General features: G+C 37.3%; 1 protein-coding gene across 1 annotated transcript; it reads right to left on the minus strand.

Annotated features, from left to right (window-relative positions):
* LCP2 (lymphocyte cytosolic protein 2) lies at positions 1-26,762 on the minus strand. The gene is made up of 21 exons (XM_051631110.1): positions 26,473-26,762; positions 22,931-22,993; positions 21,517-21,563; positions 16,635-16,700; positions 15,701-15,732; positions 14,832-14,866; positions 13,361-13,559; positions 12,533-12,633; positions 11,211-11,280; positions 10,921-11,004; positions 10,115-10,140; positions 10,008-10,027; positions 9,797-9,901; positions 8,884-8,914; positions 8,262-8,274; positions 7,103-7,223; positions 4,999-5,048; positions 4,065-4,168; positions 3,092-3,169; positions 1,885-2,040; positions 1-1,152 (listed from the first exon to the last, which is right to left on the minus strand). The coding sequence occupies exons 1-21, from the start codon at positions 26,548-26,550 to the stop codon at positions 1,030-1,032; spliced, it is 1,602 nt and encodes a 533-aa protein (XP_051487070.1). The 5' UTR covers positions 26,551-26,762; the 3' UTR covers positions 1-1,029.
* Between the last annotated feature and the right edge of the window lie 403 nt (positions 26,763-27,165).

The following is a 27,165-nucleotide window of genomic DNA, read 5'->3' on the forward strand; positions in this document are numbered from 1 at the left end:
TTAACAAAAGAGAGGGAAAAACTCTTGATATAGTATGTTTCAGTGGCCCTCAGTTGTACCTTATATTTTAGAACTGAGAATGTCGTGTTTTTTTTCTTGCATCAAAATGCATCAAAACCAGAAAGTAGTTCCAGAAGAGGAACTAAGTTTAGCCTGTTAGTGTCTCTCTGCTTTCTAAGATATTTGGTGTGTTCTGCTGTTTAATAATCACCTGATTAAGATCTTGTTGATGTGTCACCTATAAAAAATAGTTCCTTAATTTAGAGTCAGAAAGACACAGCTTAAGCAAGATCTGTGTGAAGAGGGAAAAGCTTGTTTCTGACTGAGGTTGGAGGATCTTAGGAGATACATTATTCCAATTTGTGGGCTAAGACAGGCCATCAGTGGATCATCAGTGGTATGGCAGAGAGAACATGATATCTGAAGGCGTTTTATTTTTCTAGAAAACTGTGAGCTAAGACAGTTTCATTGCTGACCAGCACAGACACAGGCAGCTCCATGTCCAGGGTTGGGGTGTTCTTGGTGTTGTGGAGACCTGGATGTCTTCAGGATCCAGGTTGGAGTCGTAGACTTTTCATAGAAGTGGTCATAGTTAGATTTATTGGGAAGTAGGTAGCAGGAAAAATAATTCACTGTTATTGTCTTGTCTTTGCTGCTGCAGTTCTGGTCTGAAAAGTAGCTTACTTTTTTCTTTCTCCTATGAAAGCAGATACTTGTGTTGCTGTTTATTTCTTGGTCCTCTAACTTGGTATGGAAATAATCTCAAGAAGATACACAAGATATGTTGGAAGATAAAAAATTCTCGTGTACTGTGTGATTGGTGGACAGTAATAAACACATTGTAGGAAAATCAGATTTATAGAGTACTGCATTTAAAGCACAGTTTTAAAATAACATTGTCCTTTTTTCCTAAAATTAGAAGGATTTTTAATGGCTTCATTATTTTAGTTTTCTGAAAAAGGAAATATCCTGAAGTTTACAAAGTTCATTAGGCTTCAATTCTATATGTGATCATCATTAAGGTCACATTTAAATATGTCCTGCAGCATATTTTAACATGCACTGGTTTCTTGAACCTCTGTCTTTTCCATCAATCAGAAGAAGAGGTGTTCTTTGGAAGTAATCAATGATATCTGCTACAGAAGAAAAATCCTGTGAGATGGAAAAAAATGAGAAGGCTATGACAAAAATATCAGAATTATTAGAAATGGATAAAACCAAAATGTTGTTTTTAATAACTCTAAATATTTAGCAGTCTTACAAGGTCTAGTAAATACTCTCAGATCAGCTGTTTTCATTTCTGCTATAGTTGGTAGCTTGGTAAGTGTTAATCTAGTGTGTGTACAACCTGCTGCAATGCTGTATAATTAATTTGTGCTTTCTTGGCCTGTTTAATATATGATGTTGTCACTGTGGTTGATAAGATAATCACACTTGAAAGTTAAAAAATTTGACCGATTAATTCAGAGAGTTCTGTCTCAAATCACAACTGCAGTACATGTGCTGACCAGTCTGTCTGGTGCCAGTAAACCCAACACAAGTGGAAGTAAACCAGCAGTCTGGGAGCAAAGCAGCACAGTTGGCAGATATGGATTTATTCTCAACTGTATATTTCCCTTATCTGGTATCTTAGTGGTAAACAAACATTCCTTAATCAGGGATTTCTAGCAGCTGCATTCTAGGGTTATCCCTTCATTCCCTGAGTGTAAAAAGGAGAATCTGATTTTCCTTCCAGCAGTAGTGTACTCTAACAGGATTAACTCTAAAACAATATGCAGAATTCCACTGAAGTACAACAGCTGCCAGGTTACCTCACCTGACACTTAGGAATGAGACAGGAGATACCTGAAGGTGAAGGGAAACAGAGTGAAAAAGGTATAGTACCTCTTTTCCTTTTAACCCAGTTCCTAACAAATACAAGTGATTTTGCTCCTGGTAACGAATCTGGATGTTGTACACTTTATCTCTGTACAGCACCATCAGTACATATGGGTGAGTAGCAGTTTTTCTTGAGCTGTCTCTTACTAAGAACGTTCCATCCTGAAAGATGAAAAAATGAAATATTACAAATAAGCATCTCTTCTGCTTTTGATCAGCATAACAACCTTAACTAGAACACTCAGGCTTTTAGGTGTTTTTTCTTTCTGAAATCTCTTTCTTCTGGTAAGAGGAACTGCGCTGTTTAAAAGTTTAGGTCCTTTCTCAAACGTTTTATCTTTAAATCTGCTACTTAAAACTTTCTGTCTGATATAAAAGCAGATTTTTAGGGAAGTGAAGAATGGTGTTCTATTAAAGGAGCAAATAAAATATCGAAGGTCAAACCTCGAAGGACTTTTCTGCTAAGTGCCAATCAGGGTTTCCATGTGATATATTTAGAGACAGCCTAAAATGAGATAATGTCTGTGTAATTTTGGCAGAGATTGTATCTTGTTGCTCTCTCTGCATTTCTTCAATTCGGGTCTGTTTTAACAAATCTTCAACTGAAACACCCTTTCTTAAATGCATTGAATATGACCCCATAAGCTGGATAGCAGCACAAGTCATTGAAGTGCTGTACATGCACATGAAGCATGTCCATGCTTCAGCTCATTGCATGTGCTGTGAAGCACTGTAGAGTACACAGATTTCCTGCAGTGACGGGGTACAATTTGGGTCATCTCTACACGCACAGTTAAGCCTGGGCTTCATGTGTTTTAATCAGTACCTAAGTTTGCTGGTAAAAATGCCCTAGAAAATGTTGGGATTCATCTGATCAAATTCACGCTATCTAAAACTTGAAATTTGCAGCAAATTCCTCACTGGTAACAGAGAACTAGTTTCAGAGAACAAGTCATTCCTCCAAAGAGAAGTGAAATTCCTTTCTGGAAACACTGAATTAGTTCTCTTGGAGTATGGAAGACATCAGCCTTCATGGCTGGTTTAGACTAGACACGTAACTTCTGTGTGGGTAAAGACATTCCAGGTGAATCCCACATTCCCTGTACCCATCTTGGGGCTATAACCTTCCCATGTTATTACCTTCACTCTTCCCATATGACTGCAAGAACAGCTGGCTAGGAGATGGTGAGACCCACCAAGGACTAAAGAGTACCTTGTTTATTTTTCGAAGAGCTGCTTCTGCTTCTGGCCGACTAACATAAGCCACGTACCATTCATCATTTAGTGAGTCCTGTGGTTTTGAGAGGGAGAATAAAGGGCAAAGTCAGCTGTCAATTAATTAGCTTGTGGTGTTAACAACATGCAAGTAAGTAGAGAGAAATTCACATGTGTGGGATATTTGGGTTTGTGTGCAGATTCTCTGAAGTTATGAGCTTCAGGGATCATACTAGTATATATTGCTGTATGGTAAGTGGCTCTTAATGATTTTAAAATTATTTGATCACTTTGATAAATTTGAAAATATTACACACCTAGCTAAAAATTTTCAGGAAAAGATGGATTTTAGGAGACATTTTCTCTTTTGTCTGCCTGGGATACCAGCATCCCATGCCTTAATTTCTCTTTTCTTGTTTGTTTTCATTTTTGTTGGTTTTTGTTTTGTTGTTTATTTTTTAATATTTTGTTTTCAGGTAGGGTTTTTTTAATTATTATTTTGTTTTCATTTTTCTTTTTTAACTACCATGTGAGACAATAATGCAGACTTTCTGTGAACATACCATATGTAGTTGCCCAGCAATATTATCACCAGGAGAGGTTTGCTTTAAACTTGTCAAATTTAAAGAAATGTGAAACAAAAATACAATTAAGGGGTATGAATTCTTTACTCACCAAGGTTTTGTGGAAAGAGAACTAAATATGCAATGCTAGTTGAAGGCAGTTGTGCAAAGCAAGTAATCCAGCAAACAAGTATTTTTATTCTTTTGTTCTACTGGGTTTTGTGGCTATTGTTTTCCTTGGTGATGACAAAATATGCTACTAAGGTTTGACACAGAAAAGAAAACTGAAAGCACCTACTAACATCCTGACAATGACTACTACCTAGAAAAGCAACTTTGATAAATGTTCTCTCTTGAAATCAGAAACTGTTCTGTGTTTAGCAGTTATGGTTAATACTTGTTTCGTACCTCATCCTCCTCTGTGTTTGTTTGGTGAGCAGTCTGTCTGCTAGGGATTGGCAGTGGAGGTCTTAGGTCAGGTGTGCCCCTAGAAGGAGATCTGCTGTTGTTGCCTTTAAAGACATGAGAGTAGAAAAAAACCCTTAAAACCAGGAAAATAATCTGCGGGGTGCATAGAGAGTGTATAATCTTGATTTTTATGATGCATGAAGAATTTACATCAGTCTGATACTCAGATGTTTTTAATTTATTTGAAATCCAAGTTAAGCTACTACAAGATATGCAGGCTCTTTACAGAAATTCATCCTTGGTGCAGAGGGGTGTTAGCTGAACTCTGCCAGTTCAGGTTTCCTTCAAATCAGATCAGCTTGAAATAGATGTTACATCTTTTTAGCTTCTGTGCCACAATTACTTAGTTGAGAGTATTTCTGGCTTCTTTAGAGACAGTCAGATGTAATGTCCCTTTGCATTTCTTGCCTTCTTAGCATGTGGAAACTAAAACATGTCACAATAAGACATTGGCAGGGGTTAGCACATGTAAAAATTATTTGCAAAGAAATGGATTTCTCATCTTTTTTTGTTTGTTTGTTTGTTTTAATTACAAGATAAATATGCAGCATATTTCACATGGAAGGGGTTTTCTTCCTTCCACAGTGACTTGCAGGCAGTGTTGCTGTGTTGGAAAAGAGGCCTAGATGAGGTTTTGACAATGGTTTAGGCATTAAGCCCAAACTTCATGGACAAAAATCCCAAGTCTTAGATTCAGGTTAAGTATGTTACTAAGATGCCTGTCAGGAACTTGGTAGTTTTCTGTTCACAATCCAATCAGAAACATCTGTAGGAAAAAACCAACCAAACAAACAAACACCCAAAAGGCACTGAAACCACCTTTCAACCTTCAGTAATTTTTTGAATAAGAAATGCAGGAACACAGGGTACAAACCGAAGTGGAGGCGTGGTGGTAGTGAGCCACTTGGACACAGGTTTCTGGCACTGTTAAAAAACCAAAAAGTAGTCAGTATCAATAAAAGGTTTCTGTGCTCTAAAGAACTGATCTGGACTTTGTGCCTGTTTTACACAATGTGAGATCCTCCTGAGACCTATGCAAGATGAGGATAGCCTTCTCTGTTTTTCTTCTTTTTATGTAGGTAGATCCACCATTATGTTTACTTGAAGCTCAGTATCTGGGAATAAGGTAGAGGGAATCAGTAATGGCACCAAGACTTCTATATCAGGATCAGTGCAGAAAACTGCTTCAGCTTGTTGGATTTTCACAGGGGATGATTCGTTTATTTCCTAAACACAGGAAGCACAGGCAACAGCTTGCTAGATGTTTCTGTGGGGTTCCACCTATAAAGTAATTGTTCTTGTGGCTTCTATAACTTTGATGAAAAAGGCAATATCTCATCATGAGTGTTGTGACTATGGATGTCAAGCTGCTGGGAAGATTCCAGTGACCGAGCATCTCACAAGGAAAGTCTGAGGGAGCTGAGCCTGGAAAAGAGGTCTCAGGAGGTATCTTATTAATGCATATACCTGAGGGGGGAGCCAGGCTCTTTCCAGTAGTGCCCAGTGATAGGACCAGAGGCAGTGGACACATATTGAAACACAGAAGGTTCTCTCTGAACATCAGGAAACACGTTTTTAATGTGAGGGCAAGTGAGCACTGCAGTGGAGCACCTTGCCAAGAATGGTTGAGAAATCTCAATTCTTGGAGATACTCAAAAGCCATCTGGAGATGTTGCTGGGCAACTGACTCTAAGTGGCCCTGCTTGAGCAGGGCTGTTGGACTAGATGATGTCCAGAGGTCCCTGCCAACCTCAACCACTATGGGATTCTGTGAGCTGACAGTGACACAGAGCTCATACCCACAGCACCATAACACTTCCCTGTGCCTATGCTTTCCCTCCTGTGATCATTTTTATGCTTTTTTTTTTTTTTAATAAAATCTACAATTTCCTTTTATGGCCTGATCCAAGAACCCATATCTAAAATTTCTCTAAATGAAGAGGCCCAATTTTAAATTTTTCATTCTTTAAAAAGATGCATTCACCTAACTGGGAGCAAACCACTTGCATGCTTTCCCTTTACAGTTCATATTTATCTTCTGCTTAAATGACCTGTAAAAAAAGCTCTGGGATCAATATGTTAAATATGTTCACAGAACAATAACACCCTATCATGACTTGTGATTCATGGGAGACAATCAGCCAAATGGGGGCCTCTGCCCCTCAAAAATTTGTCTGAATATAAGCAGAAGTGTACTTCATGGGAATAGTTCATAGTTGCCTATGACCTTGATATTACGAACTTTGGTCTACTGGGGTGTCGGCAGTTCCAGATGATGATGGGTAAATGGGAGGAATTCAGCAAAGAGCCATAAAAACCACAGAGATCAGAAAATGTACTTCAGACTTAGACTCAAGAAACCCACTCTAGCTCATCAAAGGCTGAGTCTGTTTCATGCTACCTCAGAAGTAAAAACTGGATTAAGGGATCTTCCATCTAGCAAATAAAGTTGTTCTTGTGCTTTTTTCGGTTTTGAAGTAATTAGTAGTCACAGAGTTACCAGTTAGGCTCCAAGAGTGAGTGGAATCCTTTTAAAGGACCTATGTCCATAGTTTAAAACAATGGCCTGTGTAGTTTTGTAGCAGGTGATCCATTCCCAAAAAGGCTTGTCGTTGTTACGGATCCTGCAGGAAATGGGAGGGATGTCTCAGGAACAAAAACATTGTACTGTGTAGGCCCTAAAATACTTCCTTGACATAAAACTGAGAGATTTGTATTTTTTTCTTGGTGTCCTGATTTTCGCTTTTGGCTTCACTGAATGCAGAGCTTCAATTATAGGAAGGATTCTCCTTGATGGTAGGAACAACACAAATTAGCATGTAGTGGGGGCAAGGGTATGGCTCGAAAAGGAATGGGCTACTTAAAGCAGTTTTCTTCTGTTTGCTTGAGAACCCAATAGCCAGATATATATTATGATTTGCTAAATTGCAAAGAGATTAAGGTTCAAAAGGAATGATACAATAATGGGTGAAACAAACCTTTCTGCAGCAGGCAAACTGTTGCATCCTGGCTTAGGTGGAGGCTTGACAGATTTGGATGGGAATGTATTGGAGCTGTATGGAGGCAAAGATAGTTGTGGCACTGATCTTTGGGGTACAGCTGTGGAGAGGAAGAGAAGGAAACATCATTTATGTGAGACATTCTTATAGGGGGTAGAATGAAGAAATGCTGTCACTTTACTGCTGCTTTATTAGACTAACAATATGGAGTAAATAATTCTATAGAAATATGTCCTTGATATGTTAATTACAGATTGTAAGCTCATATGGTCAATTGAGAACTTAAGATTAAGTATTAGAATTAAAAATAAACTGGAGCAGGCTTGAGCAGCATTTACATTTTCTAATTTCTGGAAAAGCCACAATTCAGATATCTTGACTGCAGTAGAGCTGAGGTGGTGCATAACCATGTGTTCTCTAAATAGTGGATTCGAGGTTTCTGTTTTGAGCTTCATTTCTTTGTGAGATTTCTCTCATATCATCATAAAAAACAGCGTAAAAATATTTTTTTTCTTTCTTTCTGCAGTGCCCTCAGACCTCAGGTGCTGCTGAGAGGGGAACAGATGAACTGTGCTCTGCAGAGCCCAGTTTGCCCTGTTCTGGATGGAGTATTAGAGGTAGTGATAATTTGTAGAGACCTGGTCAAATATTCTGCTTCTGTTGTGGTGCCACTTTACTAACTTAATTTTAGGAACCAGGATTATGAAGTAATTTATAAATACTACTATTACATGAAAAAATTCTGCTTCTGTTTATTAGAGTAACAATAGTACCAGCAGGGTTCAACTGAACATTTTATTGAAAACTGGGAGAACTCCAGGTTTGCATGCTTAGATTTTTGATGTTGTGTCCAGATCATAAACCTCTAAAATGTCATGTGTTTCAAAAGAAGCAAATGAGCTGTCTTGTGACTGGCTGTCTGAAGGAAGCTATTAGCTATTGATTTCCTGTGTTTTGCAGCTTTAGTATGTAAATCTACATGAGGTACTTTATAAGTATTCAACAACCTGCAAAGGCACCATCTTACTTTTTGAAATTACTCTAAAGAAACAAATCTGTGATAATTTTTATTCTTTCTTTTTTTTAGAACAAAGACAAAGAAAAACTAAGTTTTGAAAATCACTGTAGAAGTACTTACTGTCTTCTTCTTCCTGGGGAACCAAAAAAAAAAAAATACATTAGCAACATATTATAGCACGGTTCTTAGGGAGATTTTACTAAACAAAAACCTGGAAGTTGGTGATTTTTGAGTAAACAAGGACTCTAGTATCTCTACTGTCAGTTTAATCTAAAATGCTGGGGTTTTTGTCACACAACTCCAAATAATTTCTGAAGTTCTTTTGTTAAGGTGCAGATATTATTAACAAATAAGCTGTGAGGTAGATAATGGATCTTGACCCACAATAGTCAGAAACTGTCAGGAGATATAAACTTTCCTCATTCCTTCAGTAAGTGTAGGCTTTCAGAGTTCCTAAAGTGAAATCCTCTACGTCAGCTTAAGCTGCAAAAAACTAAATCCTAGTGTAAGCAAAATCACTTCTCCCATGTCATAAAAAAATTTCTAGCCTTATTCTTCCTATTATCTAAGATAACAGGGGGCAAACTGAGATTGACATAGAAAGGCAACCATTCCCTATGTAAAAGCCATGAGTATTCATTATAACTAATGAAATAAATAGTTTACCTCTTCCAGAATTATTAACTTTTACATGTACTTAATTTTATTGTTGTCCCTATATTTTTAAATATTTGCTACTTACTTCATTTTTCTTGTGTGGTGGCCAACCCTGCCTGAAATGAAACAAAGAAAACAAAACATAAATCATAGGTGGAATATTACTGATTTACTTTGTGAGTGTTAGGTCATATTTTCAACTAAGACGTGAATTTTTATTAAGTTTTACAGACTCAATTAATGCAGAAACTTTTTTTTTCCTCATAAATTTTCAGCCATAATCTGTTAAGCTAGTCCTTGATTCTAGGAACAAGGAAAGTGTCTGGTTAGTTGATTATAAGATTAGAGCTTAAAATAACTTTTACAATCATGAAACATTAGACTTCAAGTCTAATTGAACTCATTTATAGTATTTAGAAACAGAGCATGTGATGAGCCTTCCAGTCTTTGTTTCTCTGGTAAATGACCCTGACTGATTAGCAGGTATCAATTATTTTGTTTGAAGATCAGTCACACTGTTCAGCCCACAACTTAGCTGGAAAATGCTAGAGAGTTATCCAGTTCTGCTAGAGAATGCTGTCTGCTATTAAGAAGGAGTTTTGCAGGCTGGTAAAATCAATGGTAGGAAAGCTTTCTTTTTGTAGCATCCTAAAAAAAAGATAAATCAAAAAAACCTGAACAATAGAACTCAGGAAGGAATGTTCCCTCGAGCAAGAACTTGATCTTGTAGAAAAAATATGGATCATATCTTTTTTTTGTGCAACTTGGAAGTGAGTCATGCCCTACCCAATGGCTGGTTTAGCTGTGACTGGGGAGGGAGCTTTTTCTGCATTGGCACTTCTCTGTAGCTTACCCCACAGCCATACATATTCATACAGCAAAGCTGCTACATCTGCAAGCCCTGCTGGCATGCAGTGGCAGTAAATTATACTGTCCTGTGCTGCTTATCCATGTTTTTGTTAAATTAATTTTATCCTTTCAATGAAATGAACACTTACTTTAGAGGAGTTGGCTTCCTTAGAGGAGGTGGATTGCCTCTTTCATATCTGTCACTTGGTGGGACAGGAGGTTTTGGCATCATTGCCAGCTGTTCCCCCAGAGACCTAAAGAAGCAGCATCATGATGAAATAAAAGCACAAAGCTGCTTCGTAAGAAATAACTGGGAAATACTGGCATCAAGACTCTCATTGCCATAGGCAAAACTCTTACCTTAGCTGTGCAGTCAGAGGCTGTAAAACAACAAGCAGTAGTTAAAAGAACGTGTGTCTCAAAATAGTTGGGGGAAAAAAAAAAGCACCATACAAAAAAGACTTTACCTTTTCAGGAAAGCTTGGCTTCCTCCCTGAAAGTAGTAAAAGTTTACATTTAGAAAAAATGAAAGTTACAATAATTAATTAAACTTTCTATGAAACAAACAAGTTTTTAATATCATTGAAAGTGAATATTGCAGAGTCTGTCACATGCCAGACAACAAAATATTTTGCAAGAGATGGTAAAATTTCTGTATCGCTTACGAAAGGAAAATTTAAAAATTTCTGAGTGGCATGTTTTACAATAATATTTGTTATAGTTCACCTTTGAATTACTGGGTACTTTTATGCCATTATTTAACAGATGAAATTCATAATAAATAAAGATCATAGATTAGTCACTTTGAATTTTTTTTGCAAAATATGGTTTTCAGAGGACAGAAACAGAGGACTTTTTTTTCTGTGTTTTGTTTTTTTTTTTTCAGTTCTGAGCATTCATTTAAGTCTGGATGCCAAATTACATATGTATGCAGTTTCATTAGGTTTGTATGCAAAAGTTATTTCCTTTTTTAACTTACTAAGTACTTCCTTGTGCATTCTTAAGTATTATAGCCAAGGGACACAGCACAGGGATCTCATACTGGCTTTCTGTTCAACTAGTGCTGAGCTAGGGCTGCTACTTTCTAGATACAGTTTCTCTCACTTTTTAAGTACTGCTCACGTTGTTTATTCATAAACAGATCACCTTGTATGTGACTGGATTATAGTGTGCTTGGTTGAGCCTTGTTCTTTTGCATCAGTTATGTTCAAACTGATAATTTTGAATAACTAAAAAAAACCCACCACTGATACTAGCTTAAGCAAATACTGACCTGGTACTGGGCTTTCTCTTTCAAATGGTGGAGCAAGACGATCCAGTGAGGGTTTTGTGCTTCTGTCTATAGAAGGAGCTGGGGCTAAACACAAAAGGTGTGTGAGATAATTTGCTACTCTAGGTCAATATGTCCTTATTTTACATAGCCGAGAACTGGTGTTACTGCTTGGAACAAGAGAGACTTCTGTATACATATTAGACAGTGGAACTGAGAACCTAACAGGCAAAAGTGCAGTGCTCTATAGGCTGTGGGAAAAGCTTTACAGAGAGAAAACCAGCTGCACTTACGTTTCAAAGGCTTGGTATTTCTGTCTCTACTCAAATCGTTGTTGCTTGGTGGAGGAGGAAAAGCTGGCAGCTAAAGCAAAAAGTGTACATGTGGTTAAAGTGTGTCTTCACATTTCTGTTTTGAGTTTAGTGTATCAGCCCCCACACCACATCTACCAGTCTTTGTCGCTGGTACAGCACAAGGAATTACTCAATGCAGGAAGGTTAGGAGCCATTAATGCTCCTATAGAATGACCCACATACATGTGTTTTTTTTAGATGCGTAATTGCCTCCATCTGCTTCATCTCACATGGAGTACCCTAGTGGGATGTTGACTTTAGGGAGAGCACGAGTATTGTCAAAGGAAAGAAACAGGAATTTCAACAGTGCTGTTGTACCTTTACCCCTTCAATGCAGCAGGTGTTAGTTTTGAAAACTGGTATTGAAATTAGTGGATGTCAATCTGAAGTTAATAAATATGCACTAAGTCTGTGTTGCTGGCTGTGGCACAGGGAGAATGGACTGCTCTTTGTTACTGGGAGAGCTAGGCTCAAGCAGCATCTTGTTGTCACCAGCAGCAAAATACATTTGCATCTAAACCAAGATTTCTTCAGAGAGATGTCTTCCAATGTTCATTCTTATTTTAAAAAATAATAATAATTTAAAAAAGAGCAGCAATTCAGGACTGCAGTCTTGAGAAGTCAGGACACCTGAGAGTCCTGTGTGTTTTATATATACGAATTATGACATTAGACAGACTCAAAGTCCCTTTATCACATCCTAAAATGACCTTTACTTGTGTGCACAAGTAGGTGTAATGTACATCTGTTCTGGCATACAGTGAACCTGTAGTGCCAGTTGTAAACAGCACAATAACCTTCAGTTTGGAAGTATTGGCAGCACCCCAAAAAAGGAAAAAAATCTGGATTGTCAAGTTCACCTTATACAGTCCCTCATATTTTTATATGCTGTTAGTTCAATTAGACAATTGCTAGAGTATAGCTTGGGAAGAGTTAGCCTTTTTTTCTCTTTACAAATATCACTGAAGAAACCAAGAGGTATGTATTACAAATCTACGATTTATATGGGAGAGGCATTCACAAGTGGGTACAAATTTCCTGTGTAAGAAACAGCCAAACAATATGAAATAATTTAATATTTTTGTCCACTGCTATTTAATTATTCCATGAAAAAATGGCCACCCTGTAACACAGTTCAAATCTCTTTTGATGGGTGAAATGTTTCCTCTATGTTCATTATCTGAAAGAAAATGGCTTTACACTTGGACTTCTACGAAAGTACTGGCAGGGGAAATAGGTGAAATATTAAAAAAGAAACATACAGAAGCACCTCTTCCCCCAAACGAGGCTGGTACTGGGGACGGGCCAGGTCGCTGGGGTGGTACTGGAGGCTGGTGTGATGATCTGTTTGTTGGAGGTCTGTCTAAAGAAAGCAGAATTCCCCAGATGATCAACTGCTTGGTTATTTTATTCTCATTAGATCTTTATGAAAAAGTGCCCTTGCTATACCCTGCATACTTAGTTTAGTATGTCATAAATACATTGATTTAGTGTGTAATGGATAGTTGCTTTATGATCAATGTTGTGTTGGGTGTTAGAGGCCTGTCTATCCCTCTGGTGGAGGGGTGACTCCATCTGCTCGTCTGTTGGCCCACACTGCAGTGATGGTGTGAAACACCAGCCAGTCTAACTGGCAGATTTGTGCTCCTGTATTTGACTCCACAACTGCAGGCTGATAAAGAACCAGACATAAAAAAAAAAAATGACAGACAAAGCTGATCTCTGTCTTTTCCCAGTTTTCGTTAGAGCTTTTGCCACTGTTATGACAAGTTGCTCTGTTCAAGGTGGCACTACTAAAGCTAATACAATATGTACATATGTTTAACTTCACCTTCAAGCCAAAGGTCAAATAATGCATTCATCACACGAAACTAATAGTTGATCCAGCAGAGCTTGTCTGAAGTAGAAAATTTAGCTTTAAAAGTCATAAAGCCACCAACATCCTGTCAGTTTGTCGATAAATCTTACATTGAGTACATAGTGGATTTCAAGGAAAAACCTTCTATATCAGCAGCCACCTAGAATGTGGTTGATAATGTGTGAAAACATTGTTTGGAAATTATTAATAACACCTAATTTTTAGTAGTTACCTATATAATCTGTATTGTTTGCAAGTGACTTGGCAGGAAATATGACATTGTGGTGTGCCTCATCATTATTGGATGGAGGTGGCTCGTAGCCATCACTGTCGTGTTCTGCTTCCTCAGGTTCTTCCGTTGGTGATTCATAGTCAGCCTCATCTTCCTTTTCCTGGTCATCATCAGGGCTTTCGTAGTCATCATCCTCATCCTGTCAAATTTACATAAAAGATGGATGCTGTAACAGGATACTCAACAATTCAGTGCAATTTCCTCATGGCCTTTCACTGTGGTATTTTACACTCTGGAGGATATGGAGCTTTTAAAAGAAGTTTGAGTTAAAAAAAATCACTGTTGAAATAAATTGGTGAAAGGAAGAGATTTTATTAATGGTTACAGTACTCAGAAACAGCAGCTTCAGAAAGGAAACTAGTATTTTATAACAGTAGCTGCAGTAGGAGGTCAAGATAAGGTGATAGCTTACTGAAATGCACAGTGTCTTTGTTTTAGTTCAAGCACAGGCAGCAATTCAGTGCTTCCTAGAAACACTCTGGAGCAGCAGATGATGTCTGTTGATATTTGTTCTTTCTTAATAACATGTACTTCACAGCCTGTGATTCAACTATTTAAAAATTCTTCAGCAAAAAGTGAGGTATTTTATATGGGTTTTTGTGCTCTCCACTCACCAGAACCAAGCAGCTTCATACAACCTGCAGGATCTAGCAAGATCACAGTGAAAATACAGCAGTGGTTGTTGCACATACCTTCTGTGCAATCTGCCAAGGCCCAGGTACTCTATGTCAGCAATAGATGATTACTTTTACCTTTTGTGCTCTAAAATGGCAGCAAATCTCCTGCAAACTTAGGAGCAAGTTGTTTTTAAAAATGCCTCTTCATTTTTTGTAAAGAAACCAAAACATTGGCACTGGTGAGCGTAAGAGATCTTCATAAGCCCAAACTGTGCATCAGTCATCTCATTCTTGTAGCCAGCTGAATTGTGTATGCTTCATCTAGTGCTGCTTATCAAGGCATTTCCTGTGCCAAAAGGCACTTTTGCAGTCTAGTTGCCTGCAAAAAAATTAGATTCTTCAACGAATTAAGCGTAGAGAATAAAATGGCAAGAATCGCCGTTGAATAACATGGCAACCTTTCCTTTATTAGCCAATTATTTAAGAGATTGAAATAAGTATATAAAATTCAGCTAAGGGTCTGTGGAGAGCTGGTCATAGGCTCCTACTTGAGCCAGTGGTGTAGGGCTGTCATTCTGAAGCTCTGCCTTGCATTACTCCAGGGGACCCTTTTCTCAGTGAAGTTTGTATGCAGCTACTGACATCACTCATGCTCCTGCTTCTTTCTCCTCAACCTAACACCTTCTGCCATTGCTCACTCCACCTGTGCTGCCCAAAGTAGATAATGCAAGAAAGGATCAACCTTACACAAGTCATCCATTCAGAGAGTAGGTTTTGTTAAACCTCATACTCACAAATGAAGACCAGCCACCGTCGTCTTGACTGTATCCTGCGTAAAGAAGCATAATCACAGGCTTCTTAGCAAGCACAACTTGAAAGTGTCACAGCATAACTTGACAAAAAGGACACAACAAATCCCAGATCAGTTCTGAAGCTCAATGCTGTGCCACAGGAATGAGGGAGGCCTTTCCCAGGCAGGCAGGCATGAGAGGTACTGCCAATAGCATTCTGGTGCAAAATGAAGAACACCGCTGATTTTGTATGGGATGACACATGTGCTGTCACTTCAAGTTGGTCCTACACTTCCACTTTTAAATATAATTTAAGTAGAATGCTTCTAAATAAGCACAGACTTCTTATCTCTTTTTTTAAATACCATTTTAGCTTTCATATCAAAAGGTTTCCTAATTTCAATAGGACTGGGGGAACATGGTGGTTTGTAAAAGTTTTAAGTGCTCGTGGCCTGTTAAAAAAATAATTGAATTAAAAGTTCAGCAGGAATCTAGAAGCTTACCTTTGGGATATATGGTGCTGCTAAGACCAGAGACAGGGGCAGAGTTGTTGGAACAGAAATGTATAAGCACAGGTAGCATGTACTGGGTTACAGAAAGGCTGTTTGGGGATGTTCATGGAAATGTCTCTGCTCTTGTCTTCCTTCACTATCTTTGTATTAAAAAAATAATAAGTAAAAAATTACCTGTTCTCCTGTAACTACTCTTTATTCTATATTTACAACTTTGTGCTCTCATCTTTTCCTGTTTTTTTTTTGTTTTGGCTTCCTCCCCCCTCTTCCATTTACTCTGCCCTGCATGGATTAGCTTAATATTTTCATATTTTTTAAACACTTTTTGTTATTAGAGTCTATCTACCAGTACACACTTACCTGGATTTTCAGGAATTTTTTGTGTTTGGGCCCTGCAAAAAAGGCAAAAAAACTTACTTTCATTTGCAGTTCTTAAGTGTTTGAAGCATACTGAAATCTATTTGAAATAAAGACAGTGGTTAACTTTAACAGTAGAATGAGTTTTTTATAGATTAGCTCAACTCTGCCCAAAATTCTAAAACCACATTACTTCCTATTTCACTTATAGGATCCTAACATGAGCTAAACTGTCTTGAAAAAAATTCAAGTCACTGAGATCAAGTCCTCAGAAACAAGACTCAGTAAATAAATAGGGAACCTAGTCAGGAAAATAGAAAATTATCTTTACTAGTTGCATTCAAGGTACTGAAAGTTGAGATCATAAGTATTTGTAAGGTTGATAAATATTTTTATGGCTTTCAATTCTAGTTTTGAACTCCAGTTAATGCAAAGGTGTAAAATCATGTTAGCAGGTGCTGTAAAACCATGTTATGTAGACTAGACTTAGCTTTCATTGCATGTAAGTTGTTCTTTTCTCATGCAATGTTCTTGCAATTTTTGCTTTTCTTCTACTGCAAGAATATTATATTCAATGGTAAATCATCAAGTATTAAAAAGTGCAACAACATGTAGGTCTCAGAAGTGTATTAACGATGATTTATTAGTATGCCAGGCAATAATATGCCTGGCAAATTTATAGCATTCCTAAAGATTCATTTAGTTAGATGGAAAATTGTATGAAATGTGTATGTTACTTGGTTCTTGATGTGGCAGAAGTATCTAGGTTGTCCATGAGCTCAGGCTTTGCTGTTCTTAACAGATGACATTAATAAATAAGAGTTTTTATTTTATATAATTTCCAGCTGTCCCTCTGACCCACATATTATTGCTCTAAACAGTCAAAAAAGGAGATATCTGAAAGTTTTGAAAAAGAAAGCTGAATTGGTTTACTTACCACTTTGGAAAGAAAGACAGCCTCCCTTCATTTCTGTTAATTTCTTGACTTAATTTACTTACAATTCTATTTAAAAGAAACACAGAAATAGTTTAAAAAAATCCTTGAAACTTCAGTTCTTTTCTTAACTGCTTTCCCTCAGTATATACTAAATCAAATATGGTGATTCAGAATTATTATTTTGATGTGGTAAGAATATTGAATTTGTTTTTATCTTAGTGTGAAATTACTCTATAGCCCATCCAATTGAAAACTAGATTTTTTTGAACATAAAAACCTGTAATGGTGGATGAAGTTTAAAAATAAACGTTAAACCCAGCAAGCTTTAGAAACTTTGGGTGTGGTAGACATCATGCAGGGCAGTACTGCTTTAAATAATGGTGATTGATTATATTTGCATGGCAAAAGCAGATAATGCTTCAGGAAACAACTTCTACCAAGCTTATGGTTGCAAAAGCAGAGATTAATTGTACCCTGTGACTACTCTCCATTCTTTGTGTCTCCATCCCTCTGCAACCAAGATATACCTAACCCAGAATCCCTCCAGTAACAAAGGTGAAGAGGTTGATACAGCTCCATGTTATAAAACATTTGCAGGGCAGAAATGCTTATGGAACATTTGGCAACCGTAGGTGTATGATGAGAAGGTGGGTGTGTTTCTCATCACTCATGTGTAGTTCGTTTCCAGCAGTCGGGTGAATAACAGCCAATGAAGTGCAATCTTGAGTAAATTCTCAGTCAGGAGGATGTATTCATGCTGCTAATGTTGCTGGCAGCCACAGCCAGCACGGACATCTGGGCCTGAGAGTTTTTATATTGACTGACTCCCTGAGAACAGCTCTGAGGTTACTGAGCAGTCATCACTGAGATTAACAGAATTAAGGCCACTGACAGCAACTGAACTCTGCTCTGCTAGTAATGAATATTTTGGTTCACATAGAGCTTTTGTTTCAAAGAAAGTTTATGGTGAGTCATGATCTGTTTCTTAATTCCCAATATTTCTTTCTGAGGAAAGTCCCACCTAGAAAGTCCAGTGGCAAACAAATCAAGTTCTCTTCCATACACCTGATCAATCAAACTTTATACCAGTATTGCAAAATCTTTGTTTATGGCCAGACAGTTACCACTCTGTTTTGTTTTCTTTCTTCTCTCATGTCTGTTTCAGCTACTCAGCAATAATAATTCCTAGTTTTTTTCCAAATTACCTCATTTGAGCACCTCTTTGATGTCTAACTGCTTTTCTTTGCTAGGACTTGAGGAAGACAAGCTTAAAGCCAACAAAAACACACTATTTTATTTTAATTTTTAATCTTGAATCATGCTAAATATCTTTTTTTCTTATTTTAATTATCCCTCCTCTTACTCTTGTTACTTTCCTAATACTTGCCTTACTGTAATTCAGATTAAAAGATAAAATCAAGGCATAGGGTTGCCCTGGTTGACTATGGAAACTTCTAGGGGGACAAATGCCAGAGAACAAGCAATTTCAGATGGGTATGATCATGCTGTCTGAAAAGGGGGAAGAGGAGAAATTTGAAGTTAAGGATATTTTACACAAGGATCCAAGTATGAAAACAGAAAAGCAAAGGAAGAATAGTTTTTTGATTTTCTTTTTTAAGAAAGTACTTGGCAATTTTCTGATTTGAAGCAAATACTGTCCTACTTGCCCCTTTTGTAATAAGCACATGCACATATGTTAATGATTTAAGAAGGATTACAGACATCTTAATCTAACATTGTTACACAAGCAAATTATATAAAGCAAGAAAAATGCCAAGGTACAGACTTAGGACTCCTCTTACTCTTCTTCTTTCCTATGCAATCAACACTCGTTTGTGCAAAAAAAATTTTCTTCTGCTGCAGGTGATAAGGAAGTTTCTGTGTGAATCATGAATTCCATGAGAAACATCAGGGAATGTTCAAGGATGGACAGTAAACTGAGTAAACCAGTGCTCTGTTTGAGATGTGGATTACAGAACATGTGTTTGGCTTATTCTCTCCTGTGGAAGAGACAGAGGAAGAATCTTTCATAATATTGTGTTTATTTTCAGCTAAATAAGTAAAATGAAGATTGCTGGGTTTAGAGCTAATTATTTTAGTTCAGACTTCCATGGGTATGAATGAGATCTGAGTGCCTGGAAGCTTTCTGGACCAACCCTGTGTTGGCTGCTATGAGGATTTACACCAACTAATTTTTGAGGAGAAACTAAACGGAAAAATTTGCTTATTTTACCTTGCTGCCAAAAAATTAATCATTTGCTGCTTAAAATGCAGTGTCTAATATTTAGATTAGTTTAAATTTCAGGTTTATTTGACATGCTCCAAACCAATGGCTCAGAGAGGTTATTAGAAGAAGGCCAAGTTCAGAATGGTGACACTTCACAAGCAACAGTGTTACAGAAGATGGATGCAGTGAGCAACTGAGTCTGTAGCCATGAGAGGAAGGAAGTACCAAAACCACACTGCTTTCTGAGTTGTGGGAGTGGATGATAGGAGAGGATAAGGCAACAGCACTTGCAGAAAATGTTACTCAGACTTCTCTTTCTACCTCCTCCACTAGATGCTTAGTTTAAAACTGGCAGGAAGTTGAAAATGAAAAAAAAACCCACACAACCAACCCCCAAGCAGTACCCTGAAACAGGGTTTTGTTTGCTTAACTGCAGATACTGTTGTTATGAGTAGACTCTATTCCACCTGTATTGGGCTAAAGGAATTCATACGAGTGAGGAAGATGGAAGGCAAAGTCCTCTAGAACTAGGAAGTTGCACAACTGCATATTGAACACTGCCAAGAGCAGTTTGTGATGAGGTCTTCGTCTTGGCCTTTGAGAAAAGTCTATTGGGCAGGTGCAATACTGTTATGTTGGCTTCAAGACTGGCTGAATATCATTTATGGTCTAAACCTTTCAACAACCTTTAGCATCTCATCTGAGAGAGCACGTGTGCACACACACCAGCCTCTGCCCAAGGCTCTCTATTTAAAAGATAAGGGCACCACAGACTTCTTAATGCTTAGCTTTGTACTTTGGCTCTCCTGAAAGTAAGGATATAAGCTTCCTGACCAAGGTTAAAAATTTCAAATCTCAGGTTTGTAACCAACCTGCCACTGACGGATCAACAGCCTGAATTAGGACCTGGACATACTGAAAACTTGGAAATGTTTTCTCTCAAGATAGTAAACAGTAAAAGTAGCAAAGATTAACTTCAGTGTTTAGATCATAGCTCAGGTATCAACCAACCACCAATGTTATTTTGAATGAGACCTTCACTTTTCCTTGTTTATTAATTCAGACCATTTTAACTGAGGCACATTCTGATGAATGTACTTTAAAATATTTTGCAAGACTCACATTTTTCATCCACAAGTATAAACCTTTATGTCCTTCTGTGACTGCTAGTAATGATAACAGGCAATAAGAAAACTCCATGTATCCCTTAAGCTGTATACTGACCTTTTTTTTTTCATTAGATTTATTAGCATAATGTTAGTTACACCCTCATGATTAGGTCTGACAGCTTTTTATTAGTTTCAAAAATGGTCTATCTTACTTGCTAATGACAACTTTACCTACTTAGACAGTTAAAGATTCTTGTAAAAGTTAAAGAATCCTCCCCAAGTAATGACATTGTTACATTTAATACCTGATCAGTAGATTTGCTCAAATGTATATATTTAGTAAAACCACACACCCAGCTCAGGAGGTCTGTATGGATGTAGGCTGTGGTTTGTAAACCTTGTGTAGCTGCAAGTGCTGGGTTCTATTCTCAGTACATGTAGGTCAGCATAATGCTGCTAAAGTTACTGGAGAACAATCTCTCTTGATTATGTACTTTTTATTCATTCCACTGGGCGATGCTGTAGGTGTCACACTTGCTATTTTTATTAAGCATTTTTATAGAATATGCTCAGATTTTAGCACTGTTATTAAAACAGTTTTTTGCTTGTAGAAAAACTATTCTCACTAGGAGAGGTTTGCATTATAATATAAAAGTAAGGTGTGATTGTGCTCTGGTAGAAGTCAATTGCAAGCACTTCCCGTTTTGGTGAGAACATGGAGATTCTGAAGTAACGAAATTGATTGAAAAAGTGACAGATTTTTCACTCAAGAATTTTAGTCTGTGGGTATTTTTCTGATTGTTATTATTGTTGTTGTTTTTTAAAATGGAAACCAGGACTCTTTTGTATTAAAGCTCTTAATTCTAGTTTTAAACAGAGGAATTACATGGAGGACTCCACATCACACCAGCTTTTTTCCATGTGTATTCACAGTATTCTAGTGATTTCTTTCCCTGTTTGTAAGTGTGGAGAAAGCTGAGAACAAGGACATTAGTTGCAGTCATTCAGACTTATTAATTTATGTATTTAATCAGTTCTTCACATTTGTTTCTGAGCTTCACTCTTAAAGCTCATGATTTCAAGTTGTCTTCTTGTTGAGAAACCCAAAAGATCTGACTAGAAAAGGCTGTAGAGGACCTAAGGAAAGCTGTTTCACAGTGAATCAAGTGTTCCAGACTGTTTTATCTTTAATGCCCACCTAAAGGAGAAGCACATGATGAAAATCACTTGAACTCCTCAGCTGTTGTCTAAATATCTGACTTTAAATTTTTGCTTTGAGTAAAGTCAACAGTTAAACATGAACAATTAAATCATACTTAAAAGGTAATACTTGCAAAAAAAGTTTAGCCTTTGTAGAGCTGCTTAATTCAAAGAATTTACAGATCAGTTCCTTTGAACATCTCCCAGACAATCTTTTTTTGTCTTGTATCATTGTGCTTGAGCAGCCATGACTACACTCCTTTTATTTTGGTACATTCCTCTTTTTCGCTCAAAACGTTCTCAGCTAAGGTAATTTTTAATGTTAAGTTGGTTTGGCTTTACTTACGGCACTCTGAGTTTGGGAAATTTCTGAATATCATTTTCAGACATGTTCTGAAAAAGAAACACATGGTATTTATCACACAATTGTTCATGGAACTGATTGTGACTTACAGAAGTTTGCATGTTCAAAAATGTGGCATGAAGTTTATAATGATAGGAATGTAAAGTGCATAGGAAAACATTGCAAGAGGACAGCCTGCCCATCACATGGCTCAGAAGTGAACGTGTTTCCACAAAAAATCCTCTCTATGTTTTTTGTTTGGCTGCATGTTGGTTTTTATTTCATGTTGCTGCCAGTTGTATTGAACTATCTAGGAAGTTTATAAACAACATGTGTATTTCTTGACACACAAAGAACTTCGACAAAATAATCACATCTGGCTTCAAAGCAAAGTATTTCTGTGGCTAGAATGTTTTAATGATAGTTTGTTAAGAAGATCTGTAAGGAGAATTAAAATCTTAAACCAGCTCTTACCAGATTGGAGTTGGGTAAATGTATTTGTTTACCAGCAGATGAACCATTCTTCCAGGATTAATTTCATATTAATGAGACTCTATGCAAAGTTAAAGGCAAGTATTTGCTTTTCTGATTTGGTGTTATGTTATACTGATTTACAGGCAAAGTTAAAATCCATCCCAGAAGAACTGGAAAGAAAACCTTATTGTGCAACAATCTCCCTAGAGATTGTCAGAGATGCTTAAGCTAAAGCAGGTGAACAGACAGTAAAACAAAACATTTCAGCAGTGTTTTAAAATCTTCCATTTATTTTATTATTTTTTTTCTCACTTGTTTTTCTCTTGCTTTCTGGATATTGCTTTTCACTGTACATTACCATCACCTAGCAGACAGGAAGACAGGTCCCTGATTATTATTAAAGAAGTCTTGAGATACTATAATTTATCTCAATGGACAGTGTTAGACAATTAATAGAGAAGCGCATCCTGGTAACAACCTGTGCTGCTGATGACAAGTGTGAGTGCAAATCTGCTTGAAATCATCATCCATGGCATTCTTCCTGGTAATCTTGGAATTATGCTTCTCACATTAAATACAAAAGAACATAATATTTTCTAAAGCTTTTTTAAGCACTTAGTTTTAAGGTGATGTGCAATGAAATGCCCTTTGTGAATGTGTCCATGGTATTTGTAAACAAGCATTTCCTACAAAGGAAGAGGTGAATTCAATACAAGAAAATATACACTGAAATACATGTGTGTGAAACAACATGCTTGGGTTCCCAGCATTCCATATTTAAAGCAAGTTGTCTGGCTGATTTTAGCAAAGGCTTCTACTTCTCACTTTTCTACCTCAGTAACCATCTGCTAAGTACTTTGCATCTGCCAATGCAAAGCAAGGAGGAGGTGAAACTGTCACTTGATGGGAATTTTACAGCAAGGAATTTTACAATTCTACTTACCAAAAACCTTTGTCCATTTATGCTGTGTTTTCTCACGACTTTCTCACAGTCCTTATACTTCAACTGTCAATGAAAAGAAGATTATTGTTGCACCACTCATTGTAAGAATAGTTTAAGACACAGAGACAAGTGGCAAGCTTTGTGTGGTTGCTTCAAGTTACCTTTTGGTGTGCTAGAACATAAATGGCTCATTTTGTTCTGTAAACATGGACTTTTAACACAAAGATTTTTCGGTGGATTTATGTATTTTCATCCATTTAGGAATATGTAATTCCTCATATTTAAAATCAACTTCACAGTTGCCTGGCCCAAAGAAATATTTGGAAAAGTTTGTAGTACTGATCGGCATAATAGTTGTGGAAAATGGGAATTACAGCAAAAACCTTACTATCTTGGAATACTGAAGCTCTGATCCCAGTCACTGAATTAATTTTTGTGACTGAAAAGTTTCCTTTTCTGGGTGGGAATGTTGCTTGTTAATGCTGGAAATTATATATAAAATTTGGAAAGTTTTTCCACAGTGTTATGTTTTACAGTAGCATCTAGGACAAGTACATGAATTTTAGAAGCTGCTCATGTATATAAGAAAAGACAGCTCCTATTTCTACCAAGCAGAAATTTAACAAGGGAACTTAGGAAAAAAGAAATAAACAAACAACAAAAACAAACCAAAAAACCAGCCACATTTAACAAGATTCTTAAATGTTTCCAGTGAGTGTCTTAAGGTTTGGTGTGGGTTTTTTTTTTATAATTTATTGAAGAGTAATAGCATAATGTGAGAACACATCTTGTGTTTTTAATCTGCCTAGAATGCATTTTTTCTGTTTCAAATTGATAAAGTCCATACCAGAAAGAACCCAGAGAGTGGGCATACAGTGTGACTTTTTGGAGCCTTCAAGACAGAAGAACATGTCTGTTCCTGCCTGAAACTTAAGTTAGTGAATGTGATGCAGACAAATGATCCTGTGCTGCTGGGAGAATTCCTCTAAAGCAGAAAACATCTTGTAGGGAGCACTATGTCCTTTCTTAGTTCTATCCTGGTGATTAATTTTAAGGAGTAATCTTGTAACTTGGTGTTATGTGAGAAGAGATCCTGAAAAAATCTTAACAGTGGAGAGAATATTTTTAGGAGCCACCTTCAGTTACTCATCTGCAGAAACAGACCTAACTCTGCTAAATTTTTAGTACACAGATTAAGACTTTCGTGCAGACTGAGGACTTCAACCTGTAAACAATGTCTCTCTCATACAGCGAGTGCTAGCATGACATTTCCAGCACAAGTCTGTATGTAGCAGGGAACAACTGCTGTGCTTGGTAGAACATATTAGTGTGGCTGAGACCTAATCTCATTCTTAAAGTAATTGATGAAAAATACTGTTCAGCTATTAAAAATAACCCATGGGGTATTATAAATATGAACATACTTGCTTTTACAAAAAAAATAATTAAAAGTCTTAGAAATTATTCAAAGGTTTGGTTCTTCATTGGTCCTTCCCTATTTTGACTACATGGATTAAATGAGTATAGGCTTTAATTTAACATATCTAGAATCATTAAATAGGTGTTATTACTGTTAGGTATTGAGTATTCTTATTTGAAAAATCTGAAACTGAGGACTTTATTAGTACCAGTAATACATCATAATTTTGTTACATAAATTAGGGATGTGTGTGCTGGCTGAATTTTGCTAGTATAAAGATGTAACCTAAAAATCAATGGACAAAAATCTTACCACGGCCCTGTGCCACAAACAGTCTCTTTAGGTGAGGGAAAACTTGAATGTGATTATCCTTTGAAAATCATGCCACAATTATCTATGCTTAGGAGGGAAGAAAAATGCCTGTCCCTCTTGGGCTTGAATCCTGGAGTTTGAACACACCACTACAGGCAAAATATATTATTCAAATGCAAATAAGTGATTCCTAAGGTATAACATTCAACCCTGTAATTACACATGAGGGAAATTTGAGGAGAAGATCCGGTCACTTATGGTGGTTGCCCAGAGCTGGCTGGCTTAGGCTGACAGGAGTTTCTTACGCAGATTTCTTAGATGACTTTGAGCAACTTTTGCCCTGATTCACCTCTGTAAAAGTGGGATGTCAAGATTATCTCTATCCTGGGGCGTATCTAGCTCAGTAGAGAGGAGTTACTAAATAATTAATGTAACCAGGCCTGTTCAGTTATGATAGAATCACAGAATCACAGAATTGTTCTGGTTGGAAAAGACCTCCAACCATAACCTAACTCTACCAACCATTAACCTACGTCTACCAAGTCCAGTGCTTAAACCGTGTTCCTGAGCACATCGATACATCTTTTAAACACCTCCAGGGATGGTGATTCAACCACCTCCCTGGGCAGCCTCTTCCAGTGTTTCATTAACTTACAGTTAATCCTTTTTATCACTGTCGAGAGTATCATTACCAAGGCTTTCAGGAAACCATTTGCCACCTTAGCCTCTTGGAAATGGTGATCCAAACCACCATGAGCAAGTGTTGTAATGTTTTTCATATTTGTTTGAAGTTGCCTGTTGATAATGATCTCGTCTGTTCTATCTCCAGCTCTTCATGACATGTTCCTGTGCCATTAACCCCTGCACCCTAAAATTAGAGGTTTGCAAATAGTTGGCAGTTTCCTTTTTCTGGAGATTTGGTAGACATAGAGTTTGTGTTTGATCTGCTTGTTTGTGTTTGATCTGCTTCTCTGTATTTGCTAGTTTTGTGTTCTAGCTTGCCTCACCTCCCCCAGTAAAACTCTCATAGAGTTATAGGAAACAATACATTTTGCATTATTTCAAAATGAAGCCCAAACAGTTTGAAGTTTTACAAGTCTAGTCTGATATCACACTTGGAAATTAATCAGCTATGCTGGCATTACTTGAAAATCTTCCCAAATCTTCTGATTGGTCTGAATGTTAAATTCCATGCTGACAGTTTTGGACTTTGGGGGGAATTTATTCAGTTGCAAAGGGATGGAGGAGGCACCAAGTCTGATGCGAAACCAAAAATAAGCAATTTACAGAGAACATACAGAAATGAAACTTCAACAAAACTGGCTCAGTTACACATTCCTGGGCAATTACAAAGGTGTCCTCATTGCTGTGCAGAGGATATATACTGGCAGTGAATGCCTACATTGCCTTTCAAAGTATTTCTTCAGTCTGTAAACTCCTCTCCTTAGTAAAATTAAAATTATGGATCATCACAAGTGAAAAAAATGTCAAAAGAAATGGTTCCTAGCTACTCAAACAAGGTAATATCAAAAAAGGTAACAGTGTGAGGAAAGAAGGGGTAGCTAGTAACCTTGAGCCCTGAGGTTTGCTCAGGAAATTTTAGAATAAAGACTTCAAACCAAAAGGTGAAAGATTTTTTGAACTGAGACTAAAAAATTAGGAGCCCATGTGTCCACAGCTAAGAAGCTCAGCTCCTTAATTGTTAGTGGTTTTGCTTTTAGTTTTGCAGCCAGCTTTGCCCATTTGGCACAAACAGTGTTACACTAGTTTGTTCCTCCATCATACAAAGACAAAACAAGATTAAACTCACCATCTTGAAATATTCTGCCAAATCATCTGGGTTCCACGCAACCACTTCTGAACGGTAGGGAATGTTTCTCAAATCCATGGTAAGTTTTCTGCTCTGGTTTGTTAGAGAAGGCTCATAGCTGTACTATCCATGGAGCAGCCATAGATTCCTGTGTGTGACCACCTCCAGCGTGTGCAGTAATTCCTTACTTCATCCCCAGCTTCTGTTTCAGACCTGTTGTGTTGGTGTTTGTTTGCTTTGGGTATTTTTTTGTTGCTGCTTCTTTTTTTTTTTTTTTTAAATTTAGAGCTACGTTGTTGGGACATCCACAAGAGATATTGCTTCCTCTAATACAAAATGGTCTCTTCTCAGAAAAACTGTCAGCTAGTCAGCCTCACCACTTCCTTTGTCTGAATACAAATAAGTAAATGAGGAAGCACAGCGGAGTGTTGAAAATGTTCTGCCTGCTACGTATAAGTAAGCTCCTATGGGCCCTATTTGCTTGTAATTGCATACAGAGATATTTACTTATTTACATGCCCTGTACAATATAAAATTGTTGTCATATTATCTGCAGAGACATTGGTTATTGCTTCTGTGCAAGTCTAGCCCAGGCAAGCCCCCCTCCAGAAAAGAAAACATTCACTTAAGTGAATCTTCTTTGACTTACCTCACTACCTGAAGTGTCCCATTATCTTTCTTTGCTTTGCACAA

The sequence above is a fragment of the Apus apus genome, chromosome 13 (genome assembly GCF_020740795.1).
Source record: "Apus apus isolate bApuApu2 chromosome 13, bApuApu2.pri.cur, whole genome shotgun sequence".
NCBI lineage: Eukaryota > Metazoa > Chordata > Aves > Apodiformes > Apodidae > Apus > Apus apus.

Coding starts and splice junctions, on each gene's coding strand:
- LCP2 (XM_051631110.1), bottom strand. CDS start 26,550: ATGGATTTGAGAAACATTCCCTACCGTTCAGAAGTGGTTGCGTGGAAC. Junction 10,141..10,920: donor AAGAGAAAGCCCAGTACCAG/GTCAGTATTTGC, acceptor TACTACTTTCAG/GGAGGAAGCCAAGCTTTCCT. Junction 3,170..4,064: donor CAAACACAGAGGAGGATGAG/GTACGAAACAAG, acceptor TCAAAACCACAG/GACTCACTAAATGATGAATG.